At 41.1% G+C, this 27,471-nt stretch overlaps 1 protein-coding gene across 1 annotated transcript; it reads left to right on the forward strand.

Moving 5' to 3' along the window:
- Positions 1 to 1,898: 1,898 nt before the first annotated feature.
- On the forward strand, positions 1,899 to 27,471 carry LOC128030000 (acetylcholinesterase collagenic tail peptide-like). Its single transcript, XM_052617452.1, has 17 exons — positions 1,899 to 2,124; positions 3,208 to 3,317; positions 3,460 to 3,570; positions 5,076 to 5,120; positions 5,671 to 5,697; positions 8,220 to 8,291; positions 8,867 to 8,929; positions 9,038 to 9,064; positions 9,185 to 9,229; positions 9,312 to 9,347; positions 9,480 to 9,560; positions 9,650 to 9,746; positions 16,859 to 16,986; positions 17,180 to 17,299; positions 18,463 to 18,589; positions 24,238 to 24,340; positions 24,590 to 27,471. Exons 1-17 carry the CDS (start codon positions 2,034 to 2,036, stop codon positions 24,657 to 24,659), a joined length of 1,353 nt encoding a protein of 450 aa, XP_052473412.1. The 5' UTR covers positions 1,899 to 2,033; the 3' UTR covers positions 24,660 to 27,471.

Here is a 27,471-nt window from a genome sequence, read left to right on the forward strand (position 1 = left end):
ACATGTTTGTACAAAAAGCAGCCACAATATTAAAGCTTTATCATTTTAAAATTATTATTAATTATTTTGAACAAAAATGGCCTTACTTGCTGTCGATGGTTACTGTATAAAGTAGTATAGTTTTTTACAAATATTTTTCTAATAACAACTTGATAAGAAACTATTAATGAAATTTGATGTTCTTTGAAAGATTTAGATTCCAGGGGAAGTGTCAGAAGAGCCCATCTCTGATTGTCTTTCTCTCCGTGTCTTTTCCTGTCTGAGGTTTTTGTTCTGCACTCAGTCTGATTGGAGACATTTACAGACTGCGTCTCCCATCAGGCTGTTAAACGACCCTCTTCTTAATTGCTCTGTCATTAATTCTGAGGGAAAGAAAGGCACCAATAAATAGTGAGTAGTGGTTGTCGATAAGTCCTGAAAAATAAGGACACAGAGAGGGAGGGGGAGTTAGACGAGAGGGCTTGGAAAACATCTCTGATATTCCACTACAGAGCATGAAGGACATCTAAAAAAAAAAAAAAAAAAAAAAAAAAAAAAAAAGTATTATTATTTTACATGTTTGTATTGTAACTACTTCTTTATTTGTTGACAATGTTCTCATTAAATAATAATAATAATAATAATAATAATAATAATCACAACACTGTAGATTTTAAACTCGGAAAGCAAAATTTTGTTATCCTATAGCTAATCTCAGACAATTTAGTTTAGGGTTTCATGATCCTTTATTATAATTAATATTTTAAATTAGTTTTCATTTATATATTTTCCATTTCCATTTTAATTTTAGTTGTAAAAAAAAATGTTGTGTGTTTTTGTCAATTTTAATATTTTTGGATTTTCCTATAAATTTTTATGTATATGTTTATTATTATTATTATTATTATTATTATTATTATTATTATTATTATTATTATTATTATATTCATGAAATTTTTGCTGTGTGGATGTAGTAAACAGGGTTTACTGAAAGAAAACCATAAATGACTTAATATATATATATATAAAAAAAATACTTCATTTCAGCTACATTTCACATTTTAATTGAGTGTAACGATGTGCTAACATAACTGGGTTACACTTTATTTTAAGGTGGCCTTGTTATAGTGTAATTATACATTTAAATACTGAGTAATATTTATTAACTACATGTACTTATTATGTTAGGATTAGGGTTTGGCTTTGGGTTACTTTGGGTTAATTGTTGTTATTATAATAGTAAGTGCATGTAATGTGTAACAAGGACTCCTTAAATTAAAGTGTTATCAGTATCTAAAATAATAATGAAATGAAAAATTAAATTAAAGTTAATTAAAGCCACAGAAACAGCGGAAAACAGGTTATGTTTGCACTTTCTATTGTCACTGGTGGTAATTCTAACTTTGAAAACAGGATTAGTCATAAAATATCTTCAGAATCATTTTGTATATGAGAGAGAATTTAACAAATAGTTGTAACCTGGCTCAGAGGAAGATATGAAAAAAACTTCTCAGAGGAATTAAAGGATAATACAAAACTTCTTCACCTTGCAATGACGTCAAAAGCAAAAAAGAAAAACATTTTTGTTGAGACAGTGTGAAATGCTAAAGCAAAATAGCCTCTATTTTGGAATCAGCTCTCTAAAATTAGTAAGAAACAAGTTTTGGGTTTCATTCAGCAAACATGTTGCTGGGTGGTGTTATCAATGAATAAATGGTGGTAGCCTCTGGCGTGACACCTTGTTATTTCAATGTCATTTCTATCCACACTGTTTTGTTTTCCCTGTCCATTAGAGGCAGAGGAAACAAAGGCAGCGCTGGCAGTAGTAACAGGCTAATATTGGCTACAGAGGGCAGCTGACCGGCTGCCTCATGTATATTTAGCTCAGGCCAATACATGGGAGAGGTGTAACAGACATTGGTTGGCATTCACTTCTACTAAAAGCGTGTATGTGTGTGTGTAAGAGAGAGAGAGAGGTGGGCAGAGAGAGGTGTAGTGCTGGACTGTTTCAGATCACTCCTCGGTCCTATTGGAGGTAGACCGCAGCCGGCAGCATGATTCTTTTCACACTCGGACTATATTTTCAACTCCTCTGCTATGTGGCATCATTCTCTTATGTGGATAATATATTCCCTCGTCCAACAGGTAAGACATCATTATCTCTTGCACATGTTTAGCAGGCTGATGTTAGAGGTTTTCTCTGACAGAGTAAAGTATGTTTGCATATGATATGCAAATCAAATCAAATCTGCACCAACAAATTTTTTTTTGATAGAATCACCTGGTATTTTCATGAATCATGCAAATTAAATTCAGTTGCAATTCAAATTCAGAGTATTCATAACATAAATACGTTGCACTGCTCTTTAGGAAGTCTTGATATAAATTGGGTGCAAGCATATAACATGCACTTTGATCAAAATGTGTCCCAGTATTAAAAGATTTGCTTGAATATACTTCAGGTAAAATTTGAATTTCAAAACATTTGGAGACCACAGCCCTGTAATGAAAATCAAGTTAATATTTTGCCTTATCCCTGCGATTAATTTCCCTACAGGCATCAGTGACTTATCTCTGGTTATTATCTCTAATGGCAAAATTGCTGTGTTTCAGTTTTGTCAGCCAACACTGCAGTGAAAAGTTTAATTAGGCAAGTGGTTGTTTTTGCAAAGTTAACATCTTTCTGGAATTTCTATTTTAATGTACTGTTATCGATTGATTGATTGATTTAAATTTATTTTTAATATGGTCACTTTTTGCTTGTGCACAACAATAATTGTGAGTACAAAAAAAATCATCAGTATCATTGCACAATTTATTTTATAAGAGACTTTTTACAGCAAAACTATGCAAAGCATGTTAGGTTTCAACTGATGAATCAATACATATTCTGTTCAGTATGACAACAAAAAGTGGTTGTCAGATATTAGTAGTTCATATTCATATTATATGCAACTGTGAACTGAGAAGTGATGCCTCAGGAAAATGAATTTTTGTTTTTATAAGAAAAGCTCCGGTATTACATATTTGCAGATACATCTTTAATTTCAGTTATGGAGTACCTTTCATCACACTCCTTAGTTCTTCCACCTGAGAAGTGTCATAGTATCAAAGACACAGTCATGTGTTTCAGTCCCTCTTTTCCAAGACAGTGGAGTGAAACAATGTTCTGCTGGACCACGTGTCTGTTGACATGTTCCTCATGAAACAGTATTTCCCCTCATCTAGATCTCCTGTTGCTGGAAACCAGAAAGAAATTCAACCCCTGCTGTTTACTGAGTCCGCCTCCGCCCCCTCTCTTCCCTCCACCCCCTTCGCTGTGGCAGCAGGGTCCTCTGGTGAGTCCTGATTCATGACAACTGATCAAGCACCTGGTTTAGGTTCCAGGTGCTTCAGGGTGTCAATAAGAACATTAATTTGTCCCCATGACCACAATATTCAATGGTGACAAACTGTACATTTCTGGGACTTATCTTATAGACTGTGACTGTTGTTCAACCAAATGAATGTAACTCAGAAGACGAGCACAATCCCACACCCCCCACGTGTTGCCCAGGGCCTCCAGGACCACCAGGACCTCCTGGCATTCAGGTATGTGCTTCAGATTTTAATGTTGAGGACAAAACTACATAGATATGTCCAACTATGAAACAGCAGACTTTAAGGTGTATTGACATACATTTTTTGGCACAAAAATGTACACGATTTTAAAATGAAAGCATGCGTTAGCCTTTTTCATATTGAGTGAAATGTCATCCCACAATGATCTGTAGTTGTTCTGTTTGTTTACACTGTGTAAATGGCAAAGACTGTGTACAAGAGCATTTGACAAACTAGACAGAAAGAAGGGCCAATGAGAAAAAGGAAACATTTTGTTAGATTTGTTTAGATGTTCAGAACATACTAATGTATTCATGTTGCTTTCATATGGTTTCGAAAACCGTTTATACCATTTCAGTTTAATGCTTTAACATGTTATGTGGCATAACTATCAAGTAAAAGGATTTTCCTTATTACAACTTTAATACATGTGGGTGTACAAATCTTGATCATTATTTAATTTAATCTATGTTTACAAGACTCGTGAATTATGTATTAAAATGTATGTATTTTAATAAGAATTATTAATTCATTAATGCTTTATTGCACATTTTACAACCTAACCTTGCCATTTAATAAAGAGGTAGAATTACATATAATTGTTTTCTGCATGTTTCTAAATTTGTTGGCCACTCCACATGACCTTTATTTGGTCATTTATTTGGATAATATTATTTATTTGGATTTGTATATTTGTATATTTACATGTACAGACCCTGACAAACTCAAACTCTTACACATTTATAGTCACATGAGTTGAGTTGTCACAATGGTCAGTTCCAGGTCTGTAATTAGCCTTCATAACCCTCTCAGCATGTGAGACCCATGTGAGTTCCCCAGACGTCTTTCTGTAGTTACACAGATGTGACCAGTTTGGCCACCAAGACACAGCAGGCCATTAACGCCCCACATTTAGAGCAGATAGATATAGACCTTTTTCCATTGCCGGCCTCTGCTGCATCGTACCATTCTTAGAAACAACCCCAAGAGAGACACACACAGACACTCAAAACCCCAAGAGAGAGTTCACCCCTGCCCTGCAAGTTCACTCCAATCTCAATACAGTTTCATCTCTGTCATTTGTTGTCAGTTGTGTAGCGAATATTTCTGAGGTTGTCAGCCAAGAACATTATGCATCCTGTTGCAATACAGGCATAGGTTTTAAAGATGTAGTACATAAGGAACTATCGGGAAGCCATTCGTTGGCTGATTTCTTCAAAAAGTATAAATACTGTGGCTCTGTGGTGCTTTGGTCATCGTTTTGTTCACTCCGCCTGACACAGCAAAAATCACAGACTTCAGTGAATTGGGTTTGGGGCAGGGCTATTATTTTTGTGTCAACCAATGGAAGGCAGGAGAAGTATTTGGAAAACCGGTTTGGAAACAACAATTTTGAGTTCTAGTCAACACTATTGGTTAGAATAAATATTTATGGTTACTGTGATGTTTTGATGTTTTGGATAAGCAATAAACAGTTATGTTTGTTTTATGATCAGGGTCCAGCTGGACTGCCAGGACCAAAGGGACCAAAGGGAGATAAGGTATGATGCATGCTTATGTAAATATATACATGCACACACAACAGCATGAAAAGCAATTAAGAACGAGAGAGAAAGGAAGCTGATTAATTGGTCCAGTGAATTAAGGAATTATTCTTATCATTCTTTTAAATTATTCTTGTTATGGTTACACTTTATATTATAGTCCTGGTTAACATGTGCATACTATGTAGTGTGTGCATACTATGTAGTAATTATAGTAATTATAAGAACTGTGTAATAAATAGGTACTAACACTGAACAAGGTTTAGAAAACACAAAAGAAGATATTTTGAAGAAAGTTTCAACTGTGCCAAAAACAGCTGAAACATTCTTAAAAGATGTCTTCTATTTTTGCTTTGCAGACGAATGAAAGGGCAAACTTGCAATTATGACTTTTATTATGAAGTCATATATATTTTATTATGAATTATGAAGAAATTATGACTTTATAAACTTTTCCTATATAAATCAATGACTCTCAAGTCTATGTATATTGTAACACTGATAAAATGACTGTTCTTATTCCCTCCTCCCCTTTTCTGTGTTGCAGGGTGAAATTGGAAGACCTGGACAAAAGGTGAGACTCACTGTCCTCTGTTTTCCAATAAGTGGATTTACTTTGAAAAAAGGGAAGAACAAGGAATATGAGATGCACACAATTTTAAAGCTGCAGCATAACATGAGCTGAAGGAAAGTCAATGCAAGTCCAACACTGACACAGGTAGACAGGTCACATGATCTTCAGTATGTTATTATGGTAGCAGAGAGCTAAACATCAGTGGACACTTGTGGTCACCATCATTAGGTTAAGTCCACAGTGGAACATTCCCATGGCTCCTGTCCCACAATCACGTTGTGAAGTTTTGTGGTTTCCTGAAAGGCATTTGGGACCGGAGTCAGTAATACCTACAGTGGGGCTGTGGGTAAATCGAGAAGCCACTAAACCACTGCAAAGGATTTTGGGTGTGCTGGTGCATTGTTTCACTCCAGACGGGCACTGAGAGTGGAGTGCTGCTGGTGTAGGATGCTTTGTAGCATTGCATAGTAATTTAGCTAAGTGCTGCTGGGGCAGCCCAATAAATCATTCCCTCTCCCACAGTGCCCAGCTCCTGCCCTTAGCGCATTATTTAATTAAAGCCAGGAGATATCTCTCTCTCTCTCTCTCCATCTCTTCTGATGGCTGTTTTTTCCCTCAAAGCACTCTGAAGACATGTTGTCCTCAGCTTGTCCTTACTGTCCTGCAATTAAGCAGCCAGTCTTATTTAGGTGTTACACAGATTAGATGCATTGGAAAAGGAATGGCAGTCATGATGACACCTAGCTGATACTCAAAATTGTAAATATTCGATTTCTGTAGAATATTTGTGTTCTTTATATTTGGCCACATAACTGTGTCATTTACATTTCTGATCTACTATAGCAATGTTGTTATCATTCACTAAAATAAAAAAAATAAATCCAGAAATTCAAAGCTTAAACAAAATATAAATATAAGATTATCATGACTTATTCAGGGAAATACATGGCTCTAGTCCTTTTAGATTGCAATGCTACATTTGATTTGGTCCGCCATGACATTCTTCCCTGCTGGAGATCTGTGTGGGTGTTACTGTATTACAGTGATTTCACTCTTATTTGTCAAATAGGTGGTTTATTGTTCATCTGGGGCATAACTCATCTTCCAAAATATACCTTTTGTTTGTGGTATTCCTCAGGGATCAGTTCTTGGACCTGTGATGTTTTCCCTGTATATGCTCCCCCTGGCCTCTATTTTTGATAAATATGTTGTGTTTTTGCATCTATATACAACACCCAAATCTATCTTATATTACAGATGATTAACAATAAACACTCTCTTTTGCCACTATTAAAGGCTTAAAAGAAATTATACTATGGCTTTCAAGAAATTCCCAATCTAAATTAAACGAAAATAAATCCAAAATTATTATGTTTGGCTCAAAGAAAAACTTGATTTTGATCTAGACTTACTTGTCCTATAAAATTTGCAGTGTGCCATAAATTTGGACTTATTTGCCTGCATCTTAAAGTTGGACAAACGGATATCTGTTGTTGTCAAGTCACTTATCAACTTTGCCTTCTTGCTAAAGTTAATCTCTTTTTGATCCATGAGCAATTTTGAAACCACAATCCATGTCTTCGGAACATCTCTGTTTGACTACTGTAAGTTGCTGTATTATGGCGTTACTCTTCCATTTCTCATCTGCAGCTGATTCAAAATGCAGCTGCTGGACTGTTCAAAGGAAAACGCAAATATAACCACATTACACCTATTTTACACCAATATGTTTACTTGCTGCCTGTCAAGCATAGATTGGTAGATTATTTGCCTACAAAAAGCCCTCGAAACCTGCCACCTCAATACTTAATTGATTTATTACTCCTGTATACTTCTTCTAGAACCTTAAGATCATGACCTTGGCCTACTCACTGTCCCCAGTGTTAAACTAAAAAATCATGGTGATCGCGCTTTTGCTGCTGCTGACTTCCTCTTCACATTAGACAGGTCCCATCCATCACATTTAATTTCATGCTTAAGATATATATTTTCTCCTTGTATTACATTCCTTAATGTTATTTTGGGTCTCTCTTGTACACTGTTGATTTTCTGTTGCATGTTTATTTAGTTTTTATTTCTATATCTTATTCCCTTTTAATTCATTGTGATGATTTTATTGTACAGCAATTTGATCAACCTTGATTGTGTTTACACTACAAATGTGCACTATGAATAAACATTGCTAAAACTAAAAATTTAATGAAAATAAAGATAAACATAATTGATTGATACAGAATTCCATCTGTGCTAAAATCCATAATATAGCAACTTCTGTAATATAAGGTATTATTTTATTAATCAATAAAAAAGTGTAATACAATTGTTTTAATGAAAATTAAGACAAAGCCAAAACCTATGTACTAAAGATATATAAGCCAAAACAACGTCAGCAATCTGAGCATTCAAAAATAATTTTTCATCCAAGACATGAATTTCAGTGATATCTGCCTATATGCAAGGACACTTGGAGCTGTAAATGTATATTTCTCTCTTTGTGTAAAATAATGCTATATGTGTTACAGGGACACACTGGCCCTCCTGGTCTTCCAGGGCGACCGGGACCAAGTGGATTGCAGGGACCAACTGGGCCTAAAGTGAGTAACTGAACACAATTCCTGAACCATAGAATATAACTGTATTGTCTCTTTGTGTTAGTTCCTGTCTGTGGTACATGGTATGAAGTTGTACTGCAGGATATTGTTGTGGAACTGTAAAACTGCTTTAAATAACAGTTATGGTTTCCTCCAAACATGATGTTTGGATTTGTGTTTCATCAGACCGGAGAATCTTATTTCTCACAATCTGAGGGTTCATTAGGTGCTTTGTTGCGAATTCCATGTGTGTTTTCATGTGGCTTCACTTTTGAGAGGACTGAGTTTGGCCACACTGCCATAAAGACCGGATCAGTGGAGTGTTGCATTGAGGTTTCTCCTATCTCCACATATGATCATGGAGCTCAACATGTCACGTCCAGTGTAGACACGGTGTAAAAAAGTCAGGAATCTCTTTCTGTCTTTAATGGGGTGAACTTTTAGTGCAAATACTAATAGGGGAAAAGTTGTGTTTCTCAAGCATGAATTGTAATGGACCTCATCAGTATACACAATGATGTGACAGCATGGTAGTGTGATTTATTGTCCAGTGAGGTGATCCCCTGTGTTTTTAACAGGGGGAGAAAGGTGACCCTGGGCTGATGGGCATGCCAGGGGCAAGAGGACCAATTGGACACAAGGTCTGGACAGTCTTTGTTTCCTGAATTAGGACTGCTGCTGTCATAATGCCTTGTCATATGCAGACAGAATAATACACTTGTGTGCTGAATATTATTAATTTATTGCAGGGCTTACCTGGACATAAGGGTGAAAAAGTGAGTTACCTCTCTGAACCCACTTTTATTCATCCTTAAGTTCATGCTTTCATTTTTTTTTTACCACAGTTGTTCATTGTTAGTTAGTATTCTTCTGCTGTTTTGATGTTGTCCTCATAGGGCTCACAAGGTTTAAGAGGTGTAACTGGCTCAAAAGGAGACAAGGTAATTTGCCATAGTACAATTAGTTTTATATTGCAAATTGTAACTGCTCTAATCCATAATTTATTCTTTAATACTGATTCAGGGATCAATGGGTCTTCCTGGAATGCTTGGGCAGAAGGTCCTGAAAATATTATTTTATATTATTATAAATATTTAATATTTAAAAAAAAGTTTTATATAAAAATAAATGATCTGTTATTAGTTAACATAATAAAACAATTCTATTTGTTATTTTAAAATCATTTCTCAGGGTGAAATGGGCCCAAAAGGAGAACCTGGAAGCTCAGGGAACAGGGGACCCACCGGCCGCCCAGGAAAAAGAGGAAAGCAGGTGATCCCTCCCCAAACACGTAATAGCAACATGATAACAGTACAAAAGGACTGGAAATAAATTACCATTATTATTGATTTCTGATGCAGGGAGCAAAAGGTGACACTGGTGCAACTGGACCCATGGGTCCTGCAGGCCCTCAGGGGGTCCCTGGTCACCCTGGCCCTCCTGGTTTGCCCACCTCAGGTATTACATTTCTATCAGTTCTCAAATCTCTTGTGGTCTCTAAGAAAGTGTAGTTTCTTTGGAGAAATTAAATGGAAAATGAAAAACAAAAATGAAAAGTTAATTCTAATTAATTAATTTCAAATATATAAAAATGTATTTACTTTTTTACTATACTATATATATATATATATATATATATATATATATATATATATATATATATATATATATATATATATGTGTGTGTGTGTGTGTGTGTGTGTGTGTGTGTGTGTGTGTTCAAATTAAGAAATTAATAAATACAATTTTGTACAGCATTGTTTAAATATTTGAGGTTAAGTTTAGTTAACTACTTAATGTTTTTGAAGTGTTATGTTCACCAGGGGCCCGTTCTTCGTACGTCGCTTATTACATCCGAGATCAAATGACACATCCAAGATGATATCATCGTGCTAATCATGATCCGGCTAATTGGGTTATTCGAACACACTTGTTGTGTATGATTAGTATCGCTGGATTGAGTTATCTGAGATAATTGCGCGTTCATGTGTTGGCTTAAAAGGGGATATGTATCGATACTCGAAACCATGATCAGCAGTGCAATGATTGGCTGGTGGCAAGACGGCAATGTAATGACGTCATATAATTTAAAATGACACCCGACAAAAAACTTGACAAATTTCTGGACTTTTATAAGGAAACAGCCAAGCAAACAAAACTACATAAATGTTATAATAGATACATGAAACAGGTAATTATTAATAATGAAACGGGTAATAATTATATCCCAATTATTTAGATTCGCAATTTATAACAGTTGTGCAGTCTTTACATTTTTATTTCAATGTAGAAATGATCTATTAATTTCATTTTATATTTGGACAGATTTGTTATGTGTCAGCATTAATGAAAGTTTCTTAAGGGTAAATATCATGTTATCTGCATCTCCTGCGCTCCATCAAACCACTCTAATAATAGCAGTCATCACTCAAAATAATGCACGACTCTATTATCTGTATAGCATATGTGTAAGACTCTAATACAATTATGAAGTAATACTTTTATGACAAATAAATATTTCAGTGAGTAAAACTGGCTGTTTCTATAGTAGGCTGTTATGGACTACACAGCATTTTGATATTATTTTTAAATAATTTTTTTAATGATTATTATTTTTAATTATTGTCCCTGGATCAGTAGGATACTCTTGTAATAAAGTAGCGGTGGTAGCAGACATATTTTGAGTATCAGTTCTGGTTGAAAAGAAGCCATCTAATCCTGTCACGGTTGGGTTTGGGAAAACACAAAGAGAGGGTAGATCCAAATGCAGGTAAGGGTTTTTATTTAAACAGAGGGATAACTACAAAAATAAACAGTCATGAGAGACAAAACATAACCAAAAGAGGGAACCGGATGAAACGGGGAACTCGGAAGAATGAGAAGGTAGAGGAAGTCTCGGGGGAACGAGAACATGAGACACATAGGGTAAGGACTCCATGAAGACAACAGAGAAAGACAGCTCTATATAGGGAAACTAATGACAGAGTATTGTCAACACCTGTGCGATTCTAATTGGAGTGCAATTACTGTGAAGACACAACCAGACTAGCGGAATTAAAGTGCCTATGGTGAAGTGCCTAAGGGGAAGTGAGCTCATTAGGGAACACCCAGGAAAACAAAGACTGGCAGCGTGACATTACCCCCTCCCTACGGAGCAGCTACCAGATGCTCCACCTAAACCCAGGAAAACCCCAACAGAAAAAGAGGCAGGAGGGAGGTGGAACGGCGGCGGACCAGGGGGAGGGACGGAGGGACAGAAAACAGGGACAGGAGCAACCAGGAGGAATGGAAAGGTGCAACACAAAACAAGGAGTCCAGGAGGGAGGCGGACAGGTGGAGGCTCAGGGGGAGGGAAGGAGGGCCAGACTAAACTAAAAGGAACAGACAGAAACAGAACTCAAAAAACACAAAACATAAGTCCATGAAGGGCATGTTGAGGCGTCCACCAGGACGGAGCAGATGACCACCACATCTTTGTGGTCGAGGCCGGAGTCCACCAGGGCGGAGCGGAAGACCACCACGGCCTTGTGGTCAAAGTCAAAGCCCTCCAGGGCGGAGCGGAAGACCACCACGTCTTTGTGGTCGAGGCCGGAGTCCACCAGGGCGGAGCAGAAGACCACCACGTCCTCATGGTCACCGCCGGAGTCCCCCAGAGCGGAGCGGACGACCACCACGTCCTCGTGGTCACCGCCCGAGTCCCCCAGGGTGGAGCGGACGACCACCACGTCCTCGTGGTCACCGCCAGAGTCCCCCAGGGCGGAGTAGAAGACCACCACGGCCTTGTGGTCACCGCCTCGGGAACTGTATCAGGCACCGCCTCTGGAACAGCCTCGGGCACCGCCTCGGGAACTGTATCGGGCACCGCCTCGGGAACAGCATCGGGCACCGCCTCGGGAACAGCATCGGGCACCGCCTCGGGAACAGCATCGGGCACCGCCTCGGGAACAGCATCGGGCACCGCCTCGGGAACAGCATCGGGCACCGCCTCGGGAACAGCATCGGGCACCGCCTCGGGAACAGCCTCGGGAACAGCATCGGGCACCGCCTCGGGAACAGCATCGAGCACCGCCTCGGGAACTGCATCGGGCACCGCCTCGGGAACAGCATCGGGCACCGCCTCGGGAACAGCATCGGGCACCGCCTCGGGAACAGCATCGGGCACCGCCTCGGGAACAGCATCGGGCACCGCCTCGGGAACAGCATCGGGAACTGCATCGAGCACCGCCTCGGGAACAGCATCGGGCACCGCCTCGGGAACAGCCTCGGGCACCGCCTCGGGCATCGCCTCGGGAACTGCATCGGGCACCGCCTCGGGAACAACATCGAGCACCGCCTCGGGAACAACATCGAGCACCGCCTCGGGAACAGCATCGGGCACCGCCTCGGGAACTGCATCGGGCACCGCCTCGGGAACTGCATCGGGCACCGCCTCGGGAACAGCATCGGGCACCGCCTCGGGAACTGCATCGGGCACCGCCTCGGGAACAACATCGAGCACCGCCTCGGGAACTGCATCGGGCACCGCCTCGGGAACAGCATCGGGCACCGCCTCGGGAACTGTATCGGGCACCGCCTCGGGAACAACATCGGCCACCGCCTCGGGAACTGCATCGGGCACCGCCTCGGGAACAGCATCGGGCACCGCCTCGGGAACTGCATCGGGCACCGCCTCGGGAACAGCATCGGGCACCGCCTCGGGAACAGCATCGGGCACCGCCTCGGGAACAGCATCGGGCACCGCCTCGGGAACTGCCTCGGGCACCGCCTCGGAAACTGCATCGGGCACCGCCTCGGGAACAGCATCGGGCACCGCCTCGGCCTCCGGAACAGCAACGGGAACCGCATCGGGAACGGCTTCGGTCACCGCCTCGGCCTCCGGAACAGCAGCGGGCACCGCCTCGGCCTCCAGAACAGCAACGGGAACCGCATCGAGAACGGCCTCGGCCACCGCCTCGGCCTCCGGAACAGCAGCGGGTACCGCCTCGGCCTCCAGAACCGCAGCGGGCACCACATCGGGAACAGCATCGGGCATTGCCTCGGCCTCTCGAACAGCATCGAGCACCTTCTCGGGAACAGCCTCGGCCTCGGAAACAGCATCGGGCACCGCCTCGGGAACTGCATCGGGCACCGCCTCGGAGACTGCATCGGGCACCGCCTCGGCCTCCGGAACATTAGCGGGCACCGCCTCGGGAACAGCATCGGGCACCGCCTCGGGAACAGCATCGGGCACCGCCTCGGGAACTGCATCAGGCACCGCTTCGGGAACAGCCTCGGCCTCCGGAACAGCAGCGGGCACCGCCTCGGCCTCCAGAACAGCAACGGGAACCGCATCGGGAACGGCCTCGGCCACCGCCTCGGCCTCCGGAACAGCAGCGGGTACCGCCTCGGCCTCCAGAACCGCAGCGGGCACCACATCGGGAACAGCATCGGGCATTGCCTCGGCCTCTCGAACAGCATCGAGCACCTTCTCGGGAACAGCCTCGGCCTCGGAAACAGCATCGGGCACCGCCTCGGGAACTGCATCGGGCACCGCCTCGGAGACTGCATCGGGCACCGCCTCGGTCTCCGGAACATTAGCGGGCACTGCATCGGGAACGGCCTCGGCCACCGCCTCGGTCTCCGGAACAGCAGCGGGCACCGCATCGGGAACAGCCTCGGCCACCGCCTCCGGAACAGCAGCGGGCACCGCATCGGGAATGGCCTCATGGACGGCAGCCGCCCGCTCGGGAACGTTCTCCGGGTCCTGAGGAACAGTAGCTGCCTGTCTCCTCCTCCGCCCTCTACGATGGAGAGTCGGTGGCGTTGAGTCGGCCATCTTGTGCTGTGGTGCTGGGCTGGCGGCCATCTTGAGCTGTGGCGCTAGGCTGGCGGCCATCTTGGGCTGTGGGGCTGGGCTGGTGGCCATCTTGGGTTGTGGGGCTGAGCTGGCAGCCTTGTCTGGAAACTCTGGTGTGGTTGTTGCATTCCACTGAGCACGATGGTGCAGGTAATTGGTAAACCCCCAAAAGTCCAGGATCTCTAACCCCTTCATCTCCCATTGAGGTAAAGGATCATCCAGGCAATTATTAAACCAATCCTTTAGTGCTGCATCATTGTAACCTAACCCGACTGCCAAAGTCCAAAACAATTGCGCCAGGCCACCCACCTCCCTTCCCTCTTGATGAAGGGTGGTTAAGTTCCGGACTCTCCCCCTCCGTTCCTCCATGGTGGCTGGGGAACCGATTCGAAATCTCACACCGCTGGATCTAGGCATGATGGAGTCCTTCTGTCACGGTTGGGTTTGGGAAAACACAAAGAGAGGGTAGATCCAAATGCAGGTAAGGGTTTTTATTTAAACAGAGGGATAACTACAAAAATAAACAGTCATGAGAGACAAAACATAACCAAAAGAGGGAACCGGATGAAACGGGGAACTCGGAAGAATGAGAAGGTAGAGGAAGTCTCGGGGGAACGAGAACATGAGACACATAGGGTAAGGACTCCATGAAGACAACAGAGAAAGACAGCTCTATATAGGGAAACTAATGACAGAGTATTGTCAACACCTGTGCGATTCTAATTGGAGTGCAATTACTGTGAAGACAACCAGACTAGCGGAATTAAAGTGCCTATGGTGAAGTGCCTAAGGGGAAGTGAGCTCATTAGGGAACACCCAGGAAAACAAAGACTGGCAGCGTGACAAATCCTGTTTACATGAAATAAGCTGCTCCCGAGCAGGTTTAAGCTTACGGACCTGTTGCTATGACAGCAGCTCCGGGATGAGCTTCGAAGAACCAAATGATCCAAGATCACGCCAAATCTACAACATTCAAATCCAGCTAACTGAGTTAGCGACGTATGAAGATTGGGCCCCAGGGCTACATTTGTTTGATCAAAAATACAGTAAAAACACTGAAATTGTATTACCATTTAAAGTAAATACATTTTCCAATTTAATATATTTATAATGTGTAATTTCCTGTGAGTGCAAAACTAAATTTAGAAAAACATTTTTTCTGCTCATAGTTTTTGTTGAAGCTTTGATACCTTGAAGAAAGTTAAAAACAACTCTATTTATTTAAAATATCTCACATATATTGTGTTGCTGTAGCTCAACTGGTAGAGCACTGTACAAGCAGGCAAGCAAGTGCAAGGTTGGGGGTTCGATTCCCCGGGAACACATGATATGTAAAAATCGATAGTCTTAATGCACTGTAAATCGCTTTGGATAAAAGCGTCTGCTAAATGCATAAATTTAATATATTGTAACTAAAAGTCCTTACTGTCAAATAAAATTATTATATAAAATGATTTATACTCCGTGTTGGGGAAAGTTACTTTTGCATTATTTTTGTGTTATTTTTAAATCAGTGCACACAGCGCCTCTGCACTTACTCACGATTTCTCTCAACATGAGGACAGGAGAGCTGTCAGGATAAATGGAAAAAAGTCTTGGTTATTTACGGAGACGTCTTGGAATCCCTATATGTCTGTCACCGAAGCGACGTCGAGAGTGACTGACTGAAACGCGGAACTGGTGTTACTTATTTGAAAGAGTAACTCTTACTTGAAAAAAAGAGTCTGACTACTTAACTCACTTTACTTGTAATGTGTTAACCCCAATACTATTTATATCGTATTAATTAATTAATTATTGTTATTTGAATGTATACATTATTTTTAGCATATTATACATATTTTGAGATTTCAAGATCCAAGGCCTTAACCATGTCTTGTACTATTTGCAAATAATATTTTAAACACATGCACATTGAGTTGTATACCTAATATGTAAAAAACGTAAAACATTTCTTTTCCTCTATTTGAGGAAAAAAGTACACTAGTTTGCATTCCTGGATATTACTGTCGGTCAATTAACATTTCTATAAAAATCAGTCCAATATGAATTCCACCTCGCTCAATTTGAACGCTTCGTGCTGGAACTCTCGCTCTCCTTGTGTGAGCAGTTAACCCCGCCTACTTTGATATGATTGGCTCTCTAAATCATTTCGAAATTGTCTAGCTCTATTAGATCGTTGTGGCAGAACAGCATAAAATGTAGCATTTAAACCTTTTTGTCATCTGAACAACAAACAGAGCACTGTGTCATGGAGTGCAGCAGAGCAGTGCAAGGATTTTGGCCATTTGGCCATCACTAATTACCAATATCTATGGTGGTTACGGCCCTGTCAGGATCACATGATGACATTGCAACCTTCGCCATGAGCAGACTGTGAAGCACATGGATCTTAAATCACTGCAGGAAATCCCACCACTGGTCTATTTAGCTTCAACAGCAACCTGATCCATGACTGAAACAGAAGCCCCAAAGGAGACTGACGCCATGACATCATGTCCTTAACTGACGGCCGGAGCAAGCCAAGCTTCTCGCAGAATTACAAACATTATGTCATCACTTTATTCACAGGACAGCTGCTGTCTTGTTTTGGTTTGCGTGCATATTAACTCGATTGCTTTCTCTTCGTGATAGATGAGGCCAGGTTTAGTAGCTCTTAAAATCACTTCATTACTTTGCATCACATGGAGGGTCATTTATGTCTTTAGTTCAATGTTGTTTACCTCTCCTTCAGGACTGTACATGGTAGGACAGAAAGGGGAGAAGGGACAAACCGGCAGGACAGGCCGCTGTGGCTGCAGTGCCACCTCGAGTGCCAGTTCTTCCTTTGACCACTGGGGTAGCTATCCCAGAGTTCCAGCGGTAAGCCAGCATTGCCAAGACAGTTTACAAACTGAGCTTGAATATTCCCAGATATCTGTGTGCATTGCACTGGATTGATTTTTTATTTATTTTTTACCTTTTTGGGGGGGGGGGGGGGGGTGATATAAAATTTTACAACTATAATTCATTTTACCAGGCCAACATTTGATAATATTTCATATCTGTGCTGCAGATATTTGTGGTAAATAACGAACAGGAGCTGAACCGCCTCCAGACTGATAACGCTTTGGCCTTCCGTAAAGATCAAAGGTCACTTTACTTCAAAGACACTGACGGCTGGATGCCAATTCAGGTGCTCATCAATAATGTTGTCTAAACCAAAATCATGTATACAAGGAGAGTTGGCACATTACTTGTTCAGAATTTTTTTTTTTTTTTTATCAACTCTTTAGTGTTAAAAGTATATGAATATGTTAGGAAATGCATATTTAGGTTGTATAAAAGGTTTACTATTTAGTTTATATTTTATCTTAAATGCTAACAGACATTTCAGGCTAAAACATTATTTGTTTGTTGCTTAGTTTTTTTAATAATTAATTTTGTCTATTTCCTTCCATACCTTGTCTTATTTCAGTTTAGTAGTAAGAAAACATCCAAAATACACATTTATTTTTAATTAATTTAATGCACAGTTATGATATTATTACACTCTCTCTTTGTCAGTAGATATCTTATACAATACATATCATTAAAGGTTGCTTTTTTTCCCCTCCTGCACTAAACCAGTAATTCCCTTCTGAATCACTTTCATACTTTACAGTTTTATTCCTATCTTTATTCTGAAGGTTTATGCAGAGGGGTTCATACGTAATTTACCTGATTTATAAAATGTTATTGATATTATTGATATTTATTTTATTTTATTTTTCTGCTCGTTGACAGTATTTTCGGATTTATGGAGTTTATCCAAAAACCCCATTGTAGAAAAAAAATACCCAATGTTCAGATTTTTGTACCGTAAATGTATGCAAATTAGAGTAAATTTAATTAGGTAGTGCTTCATTTGCTTATTTAAACATAATATTTCAAAAGATTTTAATATAAAACAACTATTTTAATGTACTGTGATTAATCAAAGGGAGAAAGTATAGTGATATCTAATAGTTCATAATAGTTTTAATAATATTAAATAATATAGAATTAATAATAATAATAATAATCATTAATAAAAAGTTTTTTGCACAAATTAACATTCATAACATAGTTCTTAATTTAATAGCCCAGTTATGTGACAATTTTTTTCAATTGCAAATATTTCGTTTAGTTTGTCAAATGATTTAAATGAAGTATGAATTTTACTGTAGCATGTTAATATGTCAGCAGCCCAAATAATTTTATGCCAACCACCCAATTACAGTCGTTACAGACTGTTTTTGACAGACATTTTATTTATTAATAGTTTTACATATATAGTGAATTTAGTTTCTACCTCTGTAAAAGACTCTTTGATTGCAGTTAATACCGTTCCAGTCAATGGAGCGTGATGCCGACCAGGAGGGCTTCTGCGGAGACAGCATCGTGCAAGTTGAGAACAGAGAGGAGTGTGATGACGGAAATAAGGTGGTCACAGATGGCTGTGTCAGTAAGTATCAGCTTGAAACATCAGCACTCCAGCTGACAGCTTATTCCCAACAACATGCTGTAAATGAATATGGTTTGATGTAAGAGTGCTCTCTGAACTGGGAATAATACGGTACTGTTCTAGCAAATGAATCCAAGAATAACACCTTCATTCAGGAGTCATCCCAACATATGCTATCATTCATTACATGGCTCTCTGGAATAATCCATTTTGACTGGTTGATTACTGCATTCAAAATAAAATGTAACATCGTGGGATTTACATAAAATAATTTGTCATTTTATTGTTTAATATATTTATTTGCTTGGTCTGTGTCATTATGGGCTTTGGTTCTTTTGCTTTTGTAGTCACTAAGGACATAATATGGTGAAGTGATATGGACATGTAATGTTGTCAAGACCTGCCTGGAACTACTTTGTGTTTCCCTGAAAATAATTGCACACCTTAGAATGTTTGTCAACCAATCAGAATCAAACATTGAAAGGTCCCATAGTTTTATTTCTGCATAAAATACCATCATTTATTTAATTTATTTTCGTGTGCCATGTAATGAGCTGAATAATATGCAGTGGTTATGCAACTGATCTTGTATTCTTGTCATGCAAAATCTTGTCAAGAGAGTACATTATCTCTCGCTGTAACATACTGTATATATAAGCAATAATACACGAGTAGATGTAAGATATAGCTGTATATCGGCCGTCAAACTTTCATATACTGTCATATATAGTGCAGGGCCACCAGAAGGACCGAGAATCTGACTTCTCTGACCCATTTTATGACCTGAGGAAGCAGGGCAACTGGGAGGAAGGCATACATGCGAGCACTGGGCCATTCGTGGGCCAGGTCATCTCACTGCTTTGATAAATCAATTGGCCAGGGAACATTGTCTTCTGAGATGAAGAGGTCTAGATCACAGATCATTTGAACCATTTGGGGATGTAGTCTCCATTCTTCTGGTGCTACATTGCCTTTGGACAGCAAATTCGCTCCTTGGAACAGTCTGCCCAACTGCTTTCAGCAAGAGAAGATTGCAGGAGGAGGAGTCAAGACATCCTGTGAAAGGAGCACGACCTGAGACCGCCTTGGTGAATTATAAAGGCTATCACCGTCATATTGTCTGAGTGGACCAAAATGTGGTGCCCCTTTAAGGCCGGTAGGAAGTCTATCAGGGCCAGAAAAGATTGCCATCATCTCGAAGCAGTTAATGTATAAGCGTTGCTCCAGGTTTGAACAGGACCCATGCAGTGCTCACAAACCCAAGTTGGAGGCTTCTGTCGTGCCTACCTTCCCTCTGGAGCTCAGTCCCAACAGGACACCTGACTGAAACAGGTGAGAAGTTATCCAATGGGCCACAGCTCTGATCCAGCTGTGGGTTACCTTGAGATGAAAATGTCCCAGGCTCCAAGTGTGGGATGGTAAATGCACTTTGAGTCAGTATTGAAGGGGCTGCATATGAAGCAGGGCCAAAGAAATCACAGAGGAGGCAGCTGACTTAAGCATGATAATCCTCTGGAAATCTCAGAGGGGACATGAAGTGCTGAGTTTAAATTAAGCCGCTAGCTGCTAAATCATAAGGGAAAGTTCCAGAATAATCCGTGCCTGCATCTGGTCTAAATTGATAACTGTTCCCAGGAAGACAACTTGCTGACTGGGAGACAGAGAGCCCTTGGCTAAATACATTTTTAGCCTAAGCCGCTTCAGGTGGATGAGTAAAAGTAAATAAGTTCCTCCTTCAATCTGGCAAGCATAAGCCATTTGTTGAGGTAATTCATAATGCAGATTCCCATCTGTCACAGAGGGGAAAGAGCTGTGTCTTCAGACTTCGTAAACGTGTGGTGCCAGCGACAGTCTGAATGTCTGGACTGTATATTGATAAGCCACCCCCTCAAAACAAAACTCTCAAGAGATTTTAGTTTGGTTATTCATAACAGCAAGGTGGTCTTTCTGCTGGACTTTAGGCCTGTCGTACCTCCTATGGTGGGCTATGCATGGCAGGGGGGTCCTCTTCCCTGAGGCAGGTCTAAACCTGACCACATACCATGTGGTTTTGCTGCAGGGTCATCAGCTGGGGACCGTCGCTCATTGATGTTTTGCCCCTTAACCCAGAATGTCTCCTGGTGGCGGGGCAGTGACCAGGGATGTCTTCCTGACACCCCCTGCAGCAAAACCTGATTAGATGTTACTTCCCAAGCCTTGTCTCGTCATTTCAACCAGAGCCAGTGGCTTGATTTCTCAGCTTCCTCAGAGTGCTCTTTGGTTGATCTGCTTAGTGTGGCTCCCCGTAGTCCCAGGTCCTTGAGCAGGCATGATATTGATCTGACCACAAAGCTTCTAGCTCCCACCTCCACCGCGTACAGCCTCACACTCCATCCACTTTCTCTGCACTCTGTGACCAAGTCTGCATACTTCGCCATCTTTCTCTTGTTGGCAGCATCCAGCACCTCCTCCCATGGCACTGTCAGCTTGATCAGTATCACTGACTTCACAGCTGCAGACCACACCACCACGTCTGGTCTTAATATGGTGCTGCATATTTCCTGTGGGAACTGTAGCTGCCTTCCCAGGTCTACTTCCATCTTCCACACCACCCCTGCTGTTAATAGCTTGGCGGTTGGTCTCTTACTGGTATGCATTGTGGGTTCCCCCTGCCTGAGGAAGTGTATCTGACATCGACTCTCTAATGGACTCGACCGACTTTTCTCCAGCACCCCTGCCAGCTTCCTGAGCACTTGGCCATGCCGCCAACTGAGCCAACCCTGTGTCAGTGCTTTTTTACAGCCTGACAGAACATGCTGGAGTGAGGCTTTAATGGTCCCGCAGAGGTCAGAGGATTGCTCTGTTCCAAGCCACTGGTGGAGGTTTTTAGGGCTCGGGAGGGTGTTGTATGTTGCCCTAATACAGAAACTTAGCCAAGCCTGTGGAAGTTTCCAGAACTCTGCCCAGCCGCTTGCTCGGCTCGCAAAACCCTCCCAAGTTGTCCACCACCCCTGCTGCCCCTGTGCCACAGACCTTACTCTGAGCTCCTCCTGCTCAGTCCTGGTGAGCTCTGCAACAACTAGGTCCTTCCTCTCCTTCCTACTTGCCTTGGACCATAGGATTGGTGGCTCGCTCCATCCTAGGCCTGCCTTGCAGTCTTCACATCACCTTCTGCACCTCCTCCTTAGCCCTCCATTTCCTTCCAGTCTCAATTCTGGCATTTGCATCACCCACTGCCCTGTCTGAGGAATCCCTTAATTCCATTGTACTTTACAGGTAGCTTGCTTGCGTCGATCTTGGATAGGCCTTCTGATAGCTGCCGAAGGATGAATTTCCCCATGTCCTTGTCTGAGACACCAGATGTATATAAATAGTCTTTATATAGTCTTTCCTGGCTTCGGATGGGCTGATCCACAATGTTGGGGATATCTTCCCTGCTGATGGTGACTATCATTTCTCTCCCCCTTTTGTAATCAGAGGCTCCTTGACTCCTGTGGCTTGAAATTCATTCTGGCCCAGGTGATCAGCTCATCCAACCTCTTAAGCAGCCTGGTTGTACAAGGGGCAGTTTGTAGCAGGTAGTTAATGTTGTCCATATAGCTCCTTAGGGACGGAAGCCTCTGACCTGCAAGCAGCCAGACCCCACCCACCACCTGCCTTGCCCCGATCAGGATGACCTCAGACGCTGCCACAAAGAGGATGGGAGAAATGGAGCATCCCATTGCGGTCCCTGCTTCCAGTTGTTGCCAACCAGTGGTGACTTTCTTCAGTGCAAGGCACATGTGCATGTCCTGGTAGTAGTTCATGATCATGGTCCTGATGTTGCGTATGGCACTGACCCATAGGCATTAGCGAGGTCTAGCAGATCTTTTTTTCTCCCTCTTAGTGGTCTGGATCGGTTCCCAAATCATAGAAGCATGCTCTACACAGCCAGGGAAACCTGGAGTCCTTTCTCACAGCTGGCATTGATGTAGTTGTTCTCCGTAAGGTAGGTGAACATTCTTTTGCCATCAAAGAGAAGAAAATTTTCCCCTCCACATTCAGTAGAGCTTTGCTCCTGAACTGCTCTATGGTTACGTTCTGTCGTTTGGGAATAGAGACTGCCGCTGCCCTCTACCACTCAGATGGTATGGTCGGCTTAATCCAGGTGATTCTCATCAGGGTCCATAACAGCTTCAGTTCTTATACAGCTTTTACAGTATTCCGTTTGGGCCTGGTGCTGAAGTAGATCTTGCCCGCTGGAACATGTGCCTGATCTGGTTGAACTTTGGTGGTGATGCGTCAAACAGGCCTGATGGTTCTGAGGGTCTAGGCACATACCCTGGTGAGTCTAGGGGGTTTTCCTTGCTGGGTCACTGTACTGAGTGCGGATTTACTCCTGCAGTTCTTCTTTGGAAACATCCAGAATTCCACTTGTCTTTTCCTCAAGGAGCCAGCGTGCATACCGGAATGGATTCCTGAAAAAAACTTAATCTTTCCTTCTCCTTCCTTTTTCTCCATCTTCTGATGCTTTCTACGCTCCTGAGGTTAGCAAGAAATCTTCTGATCTCATCCCAGAGAGCTTTAAGACTGTCCTTCTCAGACTCCTCTGCCTTCCTCTAACGATTGTGGAGCTGCCTTCTGCTTATCATCAGGTCATCGATCTCTTTCTCCCTCCTGTCTTTTGATCTTATATTGGTTGCTCTAATGGTCACCTCACTGTATCTGTTGCTGCATTCTTCATACAGGATTTCCCCAAACAGGTTTAGCTTGGCTACCACTGACCCGCACAGAGCTTTTTTGCAGCAGCCCACTCAGTTGTTCGTCCAACTTTCTCCACTCCTTAGCCTCTTTGGCCTTTGGCCAATTGATCTTGTTCCTTTGTAGTGGGTTCTTCAGATTCCTGGCCCTTTGGCTCAATTCCGTTCTTGGGGGTGCTATGGAGTTCACTTCTTGGGTTTCATCAACATCCCTTTCTTCCTACTCCTTCCTTTCCTCCTGCTCTGCCACTGCAACATTGGGCTCATTGGCACTGTGGAAGTCAACCCAGCCTTGGATCCCATTTGTCTGACCTGCCAATATCAGGGCTGTGCAAGGTTGAGGGACTCTGGACCAGTGTAATTTTTTCGAAATCAAAATGTAAACATATTTTGAAAGCTGAGTAAATAAGCCATGATGTATGGATTATTAGGATCATACAATATTTGGCTGAGATACAACTATTTGAAAATCTGGAATCTGAGGGTGCAAAAAAAAAACAAACAAAAAAAAAACTAAATACTCAGAAAATCCCCTTTGAAGTTGTCTAAATGAATTCTTAGCAATGCATATTATTAATCCAAAATTGTTTTGATATATTTACTGTAGGAAATGTACAAAATATATTTACGGAACATGATCTTTATTTAATATCCTAATGATGTTTGGCCTAAAATAAAAATATGTAATTTTGACCCATACAATAATTTTTTTTTTTTTTTTTTTTGGCTATTGCTAAAAATATACCCCAGTCTCTTAAGACTTAATCTTCTGTGGTCCAGGGTCACATATGTTTTTGTAATTTGAGTTCAGGCTGTAAAGCTTAAAATGTTGCTTCCATATACGTACATTTGCTACCACACAGCTGCCAGCTTTTTACTGTAAATTTCACAGATATTTTTTTATTTTCTCCTCTTATCTCTTTTTCTCAGAATGCAAACTTGCATATTGTGGGGATGGATATCGCTATGAAGAAGCAGAGCAGTGTGATGGAAAGGATTTTGGCTTTCACACATGCAGATCCTTTTTGCCTGGGTAAGACTGTTCAAGCCTATTTAAAAAGGATGGGGCAAAGCTAAAATCCCCCTTGAGGAAAATTAGCTGTTTTCTTGTCCCTGTTTTCTTGTGCTAGTAGCTAGCACAATATTATATTAAAATAATATTGTAAAATAATTTTGATTTGATCCAATTTAATATATATATTAATTAATATATATTAATGTTGATCCTTAACAAAATTTGGTTAAATTTGTCCAAATAACATGCATGTCTTTCTGTTCACAGATCTTATGGACATCTCAAGTGCACAGCTGATTGTTTCATTGACTCAACAAACTGCAAGTATTTCACATGAGGACTCAAGAAAGCAGTGTCTTATTTCAAATGACGTGATCCATATAAACGACGACACTGAAAATGTAGATTTCAGCAAATAAACCGAGTGTAAAAATTATTGAGGGAATTATCACATTAACACATTAGCTGAGCTGTTGACGTGATGCTGAGAGGCCATGTACCTGACTCGTGAAAAGAATGCTCTGCAAAGTCAAGGTTGGGCTTGCACACTTAAGAACTCTAACAGGACTTCAGACGCCATTCTCTGTTTATTCTGCCTCTGCTGCCTGCTGCTCAGCCCTGGCTCGATGTTTGGCCAGAGTTTTTGGCCACACTAAGAGGAAAGAGGTAAGTTGGGTGCCTCTTGGAGATTGCTAAAGGACTCAATACCTCAAAGTACTGTAGTATTGTTTCAGAGGAGGGCCGTTTTCTCCTGGTCAACCCCACCTTCCTCACACAGGATGGTCTATATGTGGTATGCAATGTGACTTTGTTACCATAATATTTTGCATGAGGCTGAGATTGCTGTAGACATGTCAGCAAAGATCATTACCAAGGCATGTACCTGAAAAAACAAAAGTGGCTCATATCTTTAAATGTAATATTATGTAGGCTTACACCAAACTGGTGCTTGGCCCTGAAAGAAACCGAATAATTTCATTATCTTAAATGACACTGATGATCATTAAGGTTAGTACAGTTTTGCATACTAGGTCCAAAATTAGCTTCTTGCCATTCAGCCCAATAGTGGTAATACAAATTTAATTTAAGAGCTCATAAAATGGCACAGTTATAAGCCAAATGACTGTTTAGTTGATAAAGGTATTTGTTCAGAAGTACCAACATAAAATATACCATCATTCAGTATTTTATATATATTTTTTGATAGTAATCAAACATCAACAAAAATGATTCATGATTCAGTGAGTGAGTCAAATAGTCACTGACTGAGTCTGATTCAAACACCTTACTCAAAAGCAAATTCAAGGCTGTGTCGTAAAGAAATGTTAGATATGTGTTTGTTATAAATAAATATGTAAGGTAAATGTGACCCAAAGTAAAGAGGGCACAGGGAAGGGAAAGGGAATGTATATTCTGATTGGAATTCACCCTATAATGATGCTTTTGTTCATATCTTTGCAAATTAGGCATCACGGTTCGCACAATTTGTTCCTGTGTTCAAGAAACACTAGCATGACCTCTTACGAGATCAGAATCATGAAATCACATATGGAAACAATGACTAGACCTTGAATTTTTGTTGAAGTAAGGTACATATTTGTCACATTTTCGACCATTTTCCTCGCCCTTATTTAAAACGCTACCTCTCATAAACAATTTTTACACTAGTTTTGGTGGTTTCTTGCCATTTGCATTATGTTTCGGTGACCCAAATGGCCAGTAAATCCATTTACTTACTCAGCAAATTCCCATTTTACGTCAGTTTGGCACATGGCAGGTGTTATTTTTGGACCCTAAGTATAAAATGTGTGTTTTCACAGACTACTTAATGTGAAAAAAGGCAGCATAAACTTAATAATACTAATAAACCGTAGACACGATAATAATACTGACTGACGATATATTATTACGGATGTTTAAGATTAGAAGACCCTGCTTTCCAGGCTCTCTGTATGTTTTTGGGGTCACACTTAGTTTAACATTTCCATCATATCTCAGGAAACCACTTAAAGATATCCATAACCCCTCCACCTCCATGTGTGGAGCAGGGTGCACATATTCCACAATTTAGCTTAGTTCCACGCTGTTGTCTTGTGCTTCGAGATCTTGAAGTAAAGCAAACACTGAATGCTTATTTATTTGGGTTATGGGTCTGAAGATCTTAAAAAATGGAGGAATAACCCACCGAACTCGTGAGGAAACCTAAATGTTTTAAAAGTTGCCAACTTGTGTGAATTCATACGATTTGTAGACAAACAAAGCATGAAGCTCTGTCCCTAAACTGAACTATCAATGGGGCGTTAAGCAGATTGTGTGAAAATATAGGAATGGGATCGTACGAATTCATTCAACATTGCCGTCAATTCATCGAAATAGTTTGGAATTGCTGTGAGTTTGTGTTGGTAAAACCATACAGTATGTGAAGGCTCTGAAGCTGTTTTTAAACATTTTGTACTGTCTTCTATTGCAGAGGTAGCATTTAGCTGCTATTCAGGCTAAAGACTGTTGGATTAAGGCTGGACTGTTTAGATTGTCCCAAAGGCTTTAAACTGATTTCTACACAGTGCCAAAGTCCAGTCTGAATATACCTCAGCATATATGGTGTGCTTTAGCCTTTGTGATTACAGGACCTGAGGTGTAGCATATAGCACGCACTTACTGTTCAATTCAGTGAAATCTTGCTTAAGTATCTTTTGAATTACATGACAAGTCAGTTTTCCATAAGCTCTGATGCATTTGCTACAGAAACCTCTTTGCTTACATTTCTGGGGTGATATTCCTGACTTACCTGTAGATTTCATGTAAAATATTATGGATAGATTATCGAAATAAGTGTCTTGAATTTATTATTCTGGTGTAACTGCATGTTTATATGGTATACTCTTGTTAAAAAGAGCAAAATTGCCACACACATTAATGGCCTATAACAGGCAGACATTTTTTGATTTAAAGTGCATTTTGCTCGTAACTGACTGTTATCCTCATTTTTGTACAAATTGAGGAAAGATGTTAACATCAAATGTTGCACAACAAACAAATACAAAAGAGACTGTATGTTTTGTCCTAGGGTAATTTGAAAGCTGTTCTCAATATTAAAACATGTTAGATACTGTCTTGTAATGATGTTAAAATAAAGCTTGAAAAGCTAA

Source organism: Carassius gibelio, chromosome A16 (assembly GCF_023724105.1).
Source record: "Carassius gibelio isolate Cgi1373 ecotype wild population from Czech Republic chromosome A16, carGib1.2-hapl.c, whole genome shotgun sequence".
NCBI classification, from domain to species: domain Eukaryota; kingdom Metazoa; phylum Chordata; class Actinopteri; order Cypriniformes; family Cyprinidae; genus Carassius; species Carassius gibelio.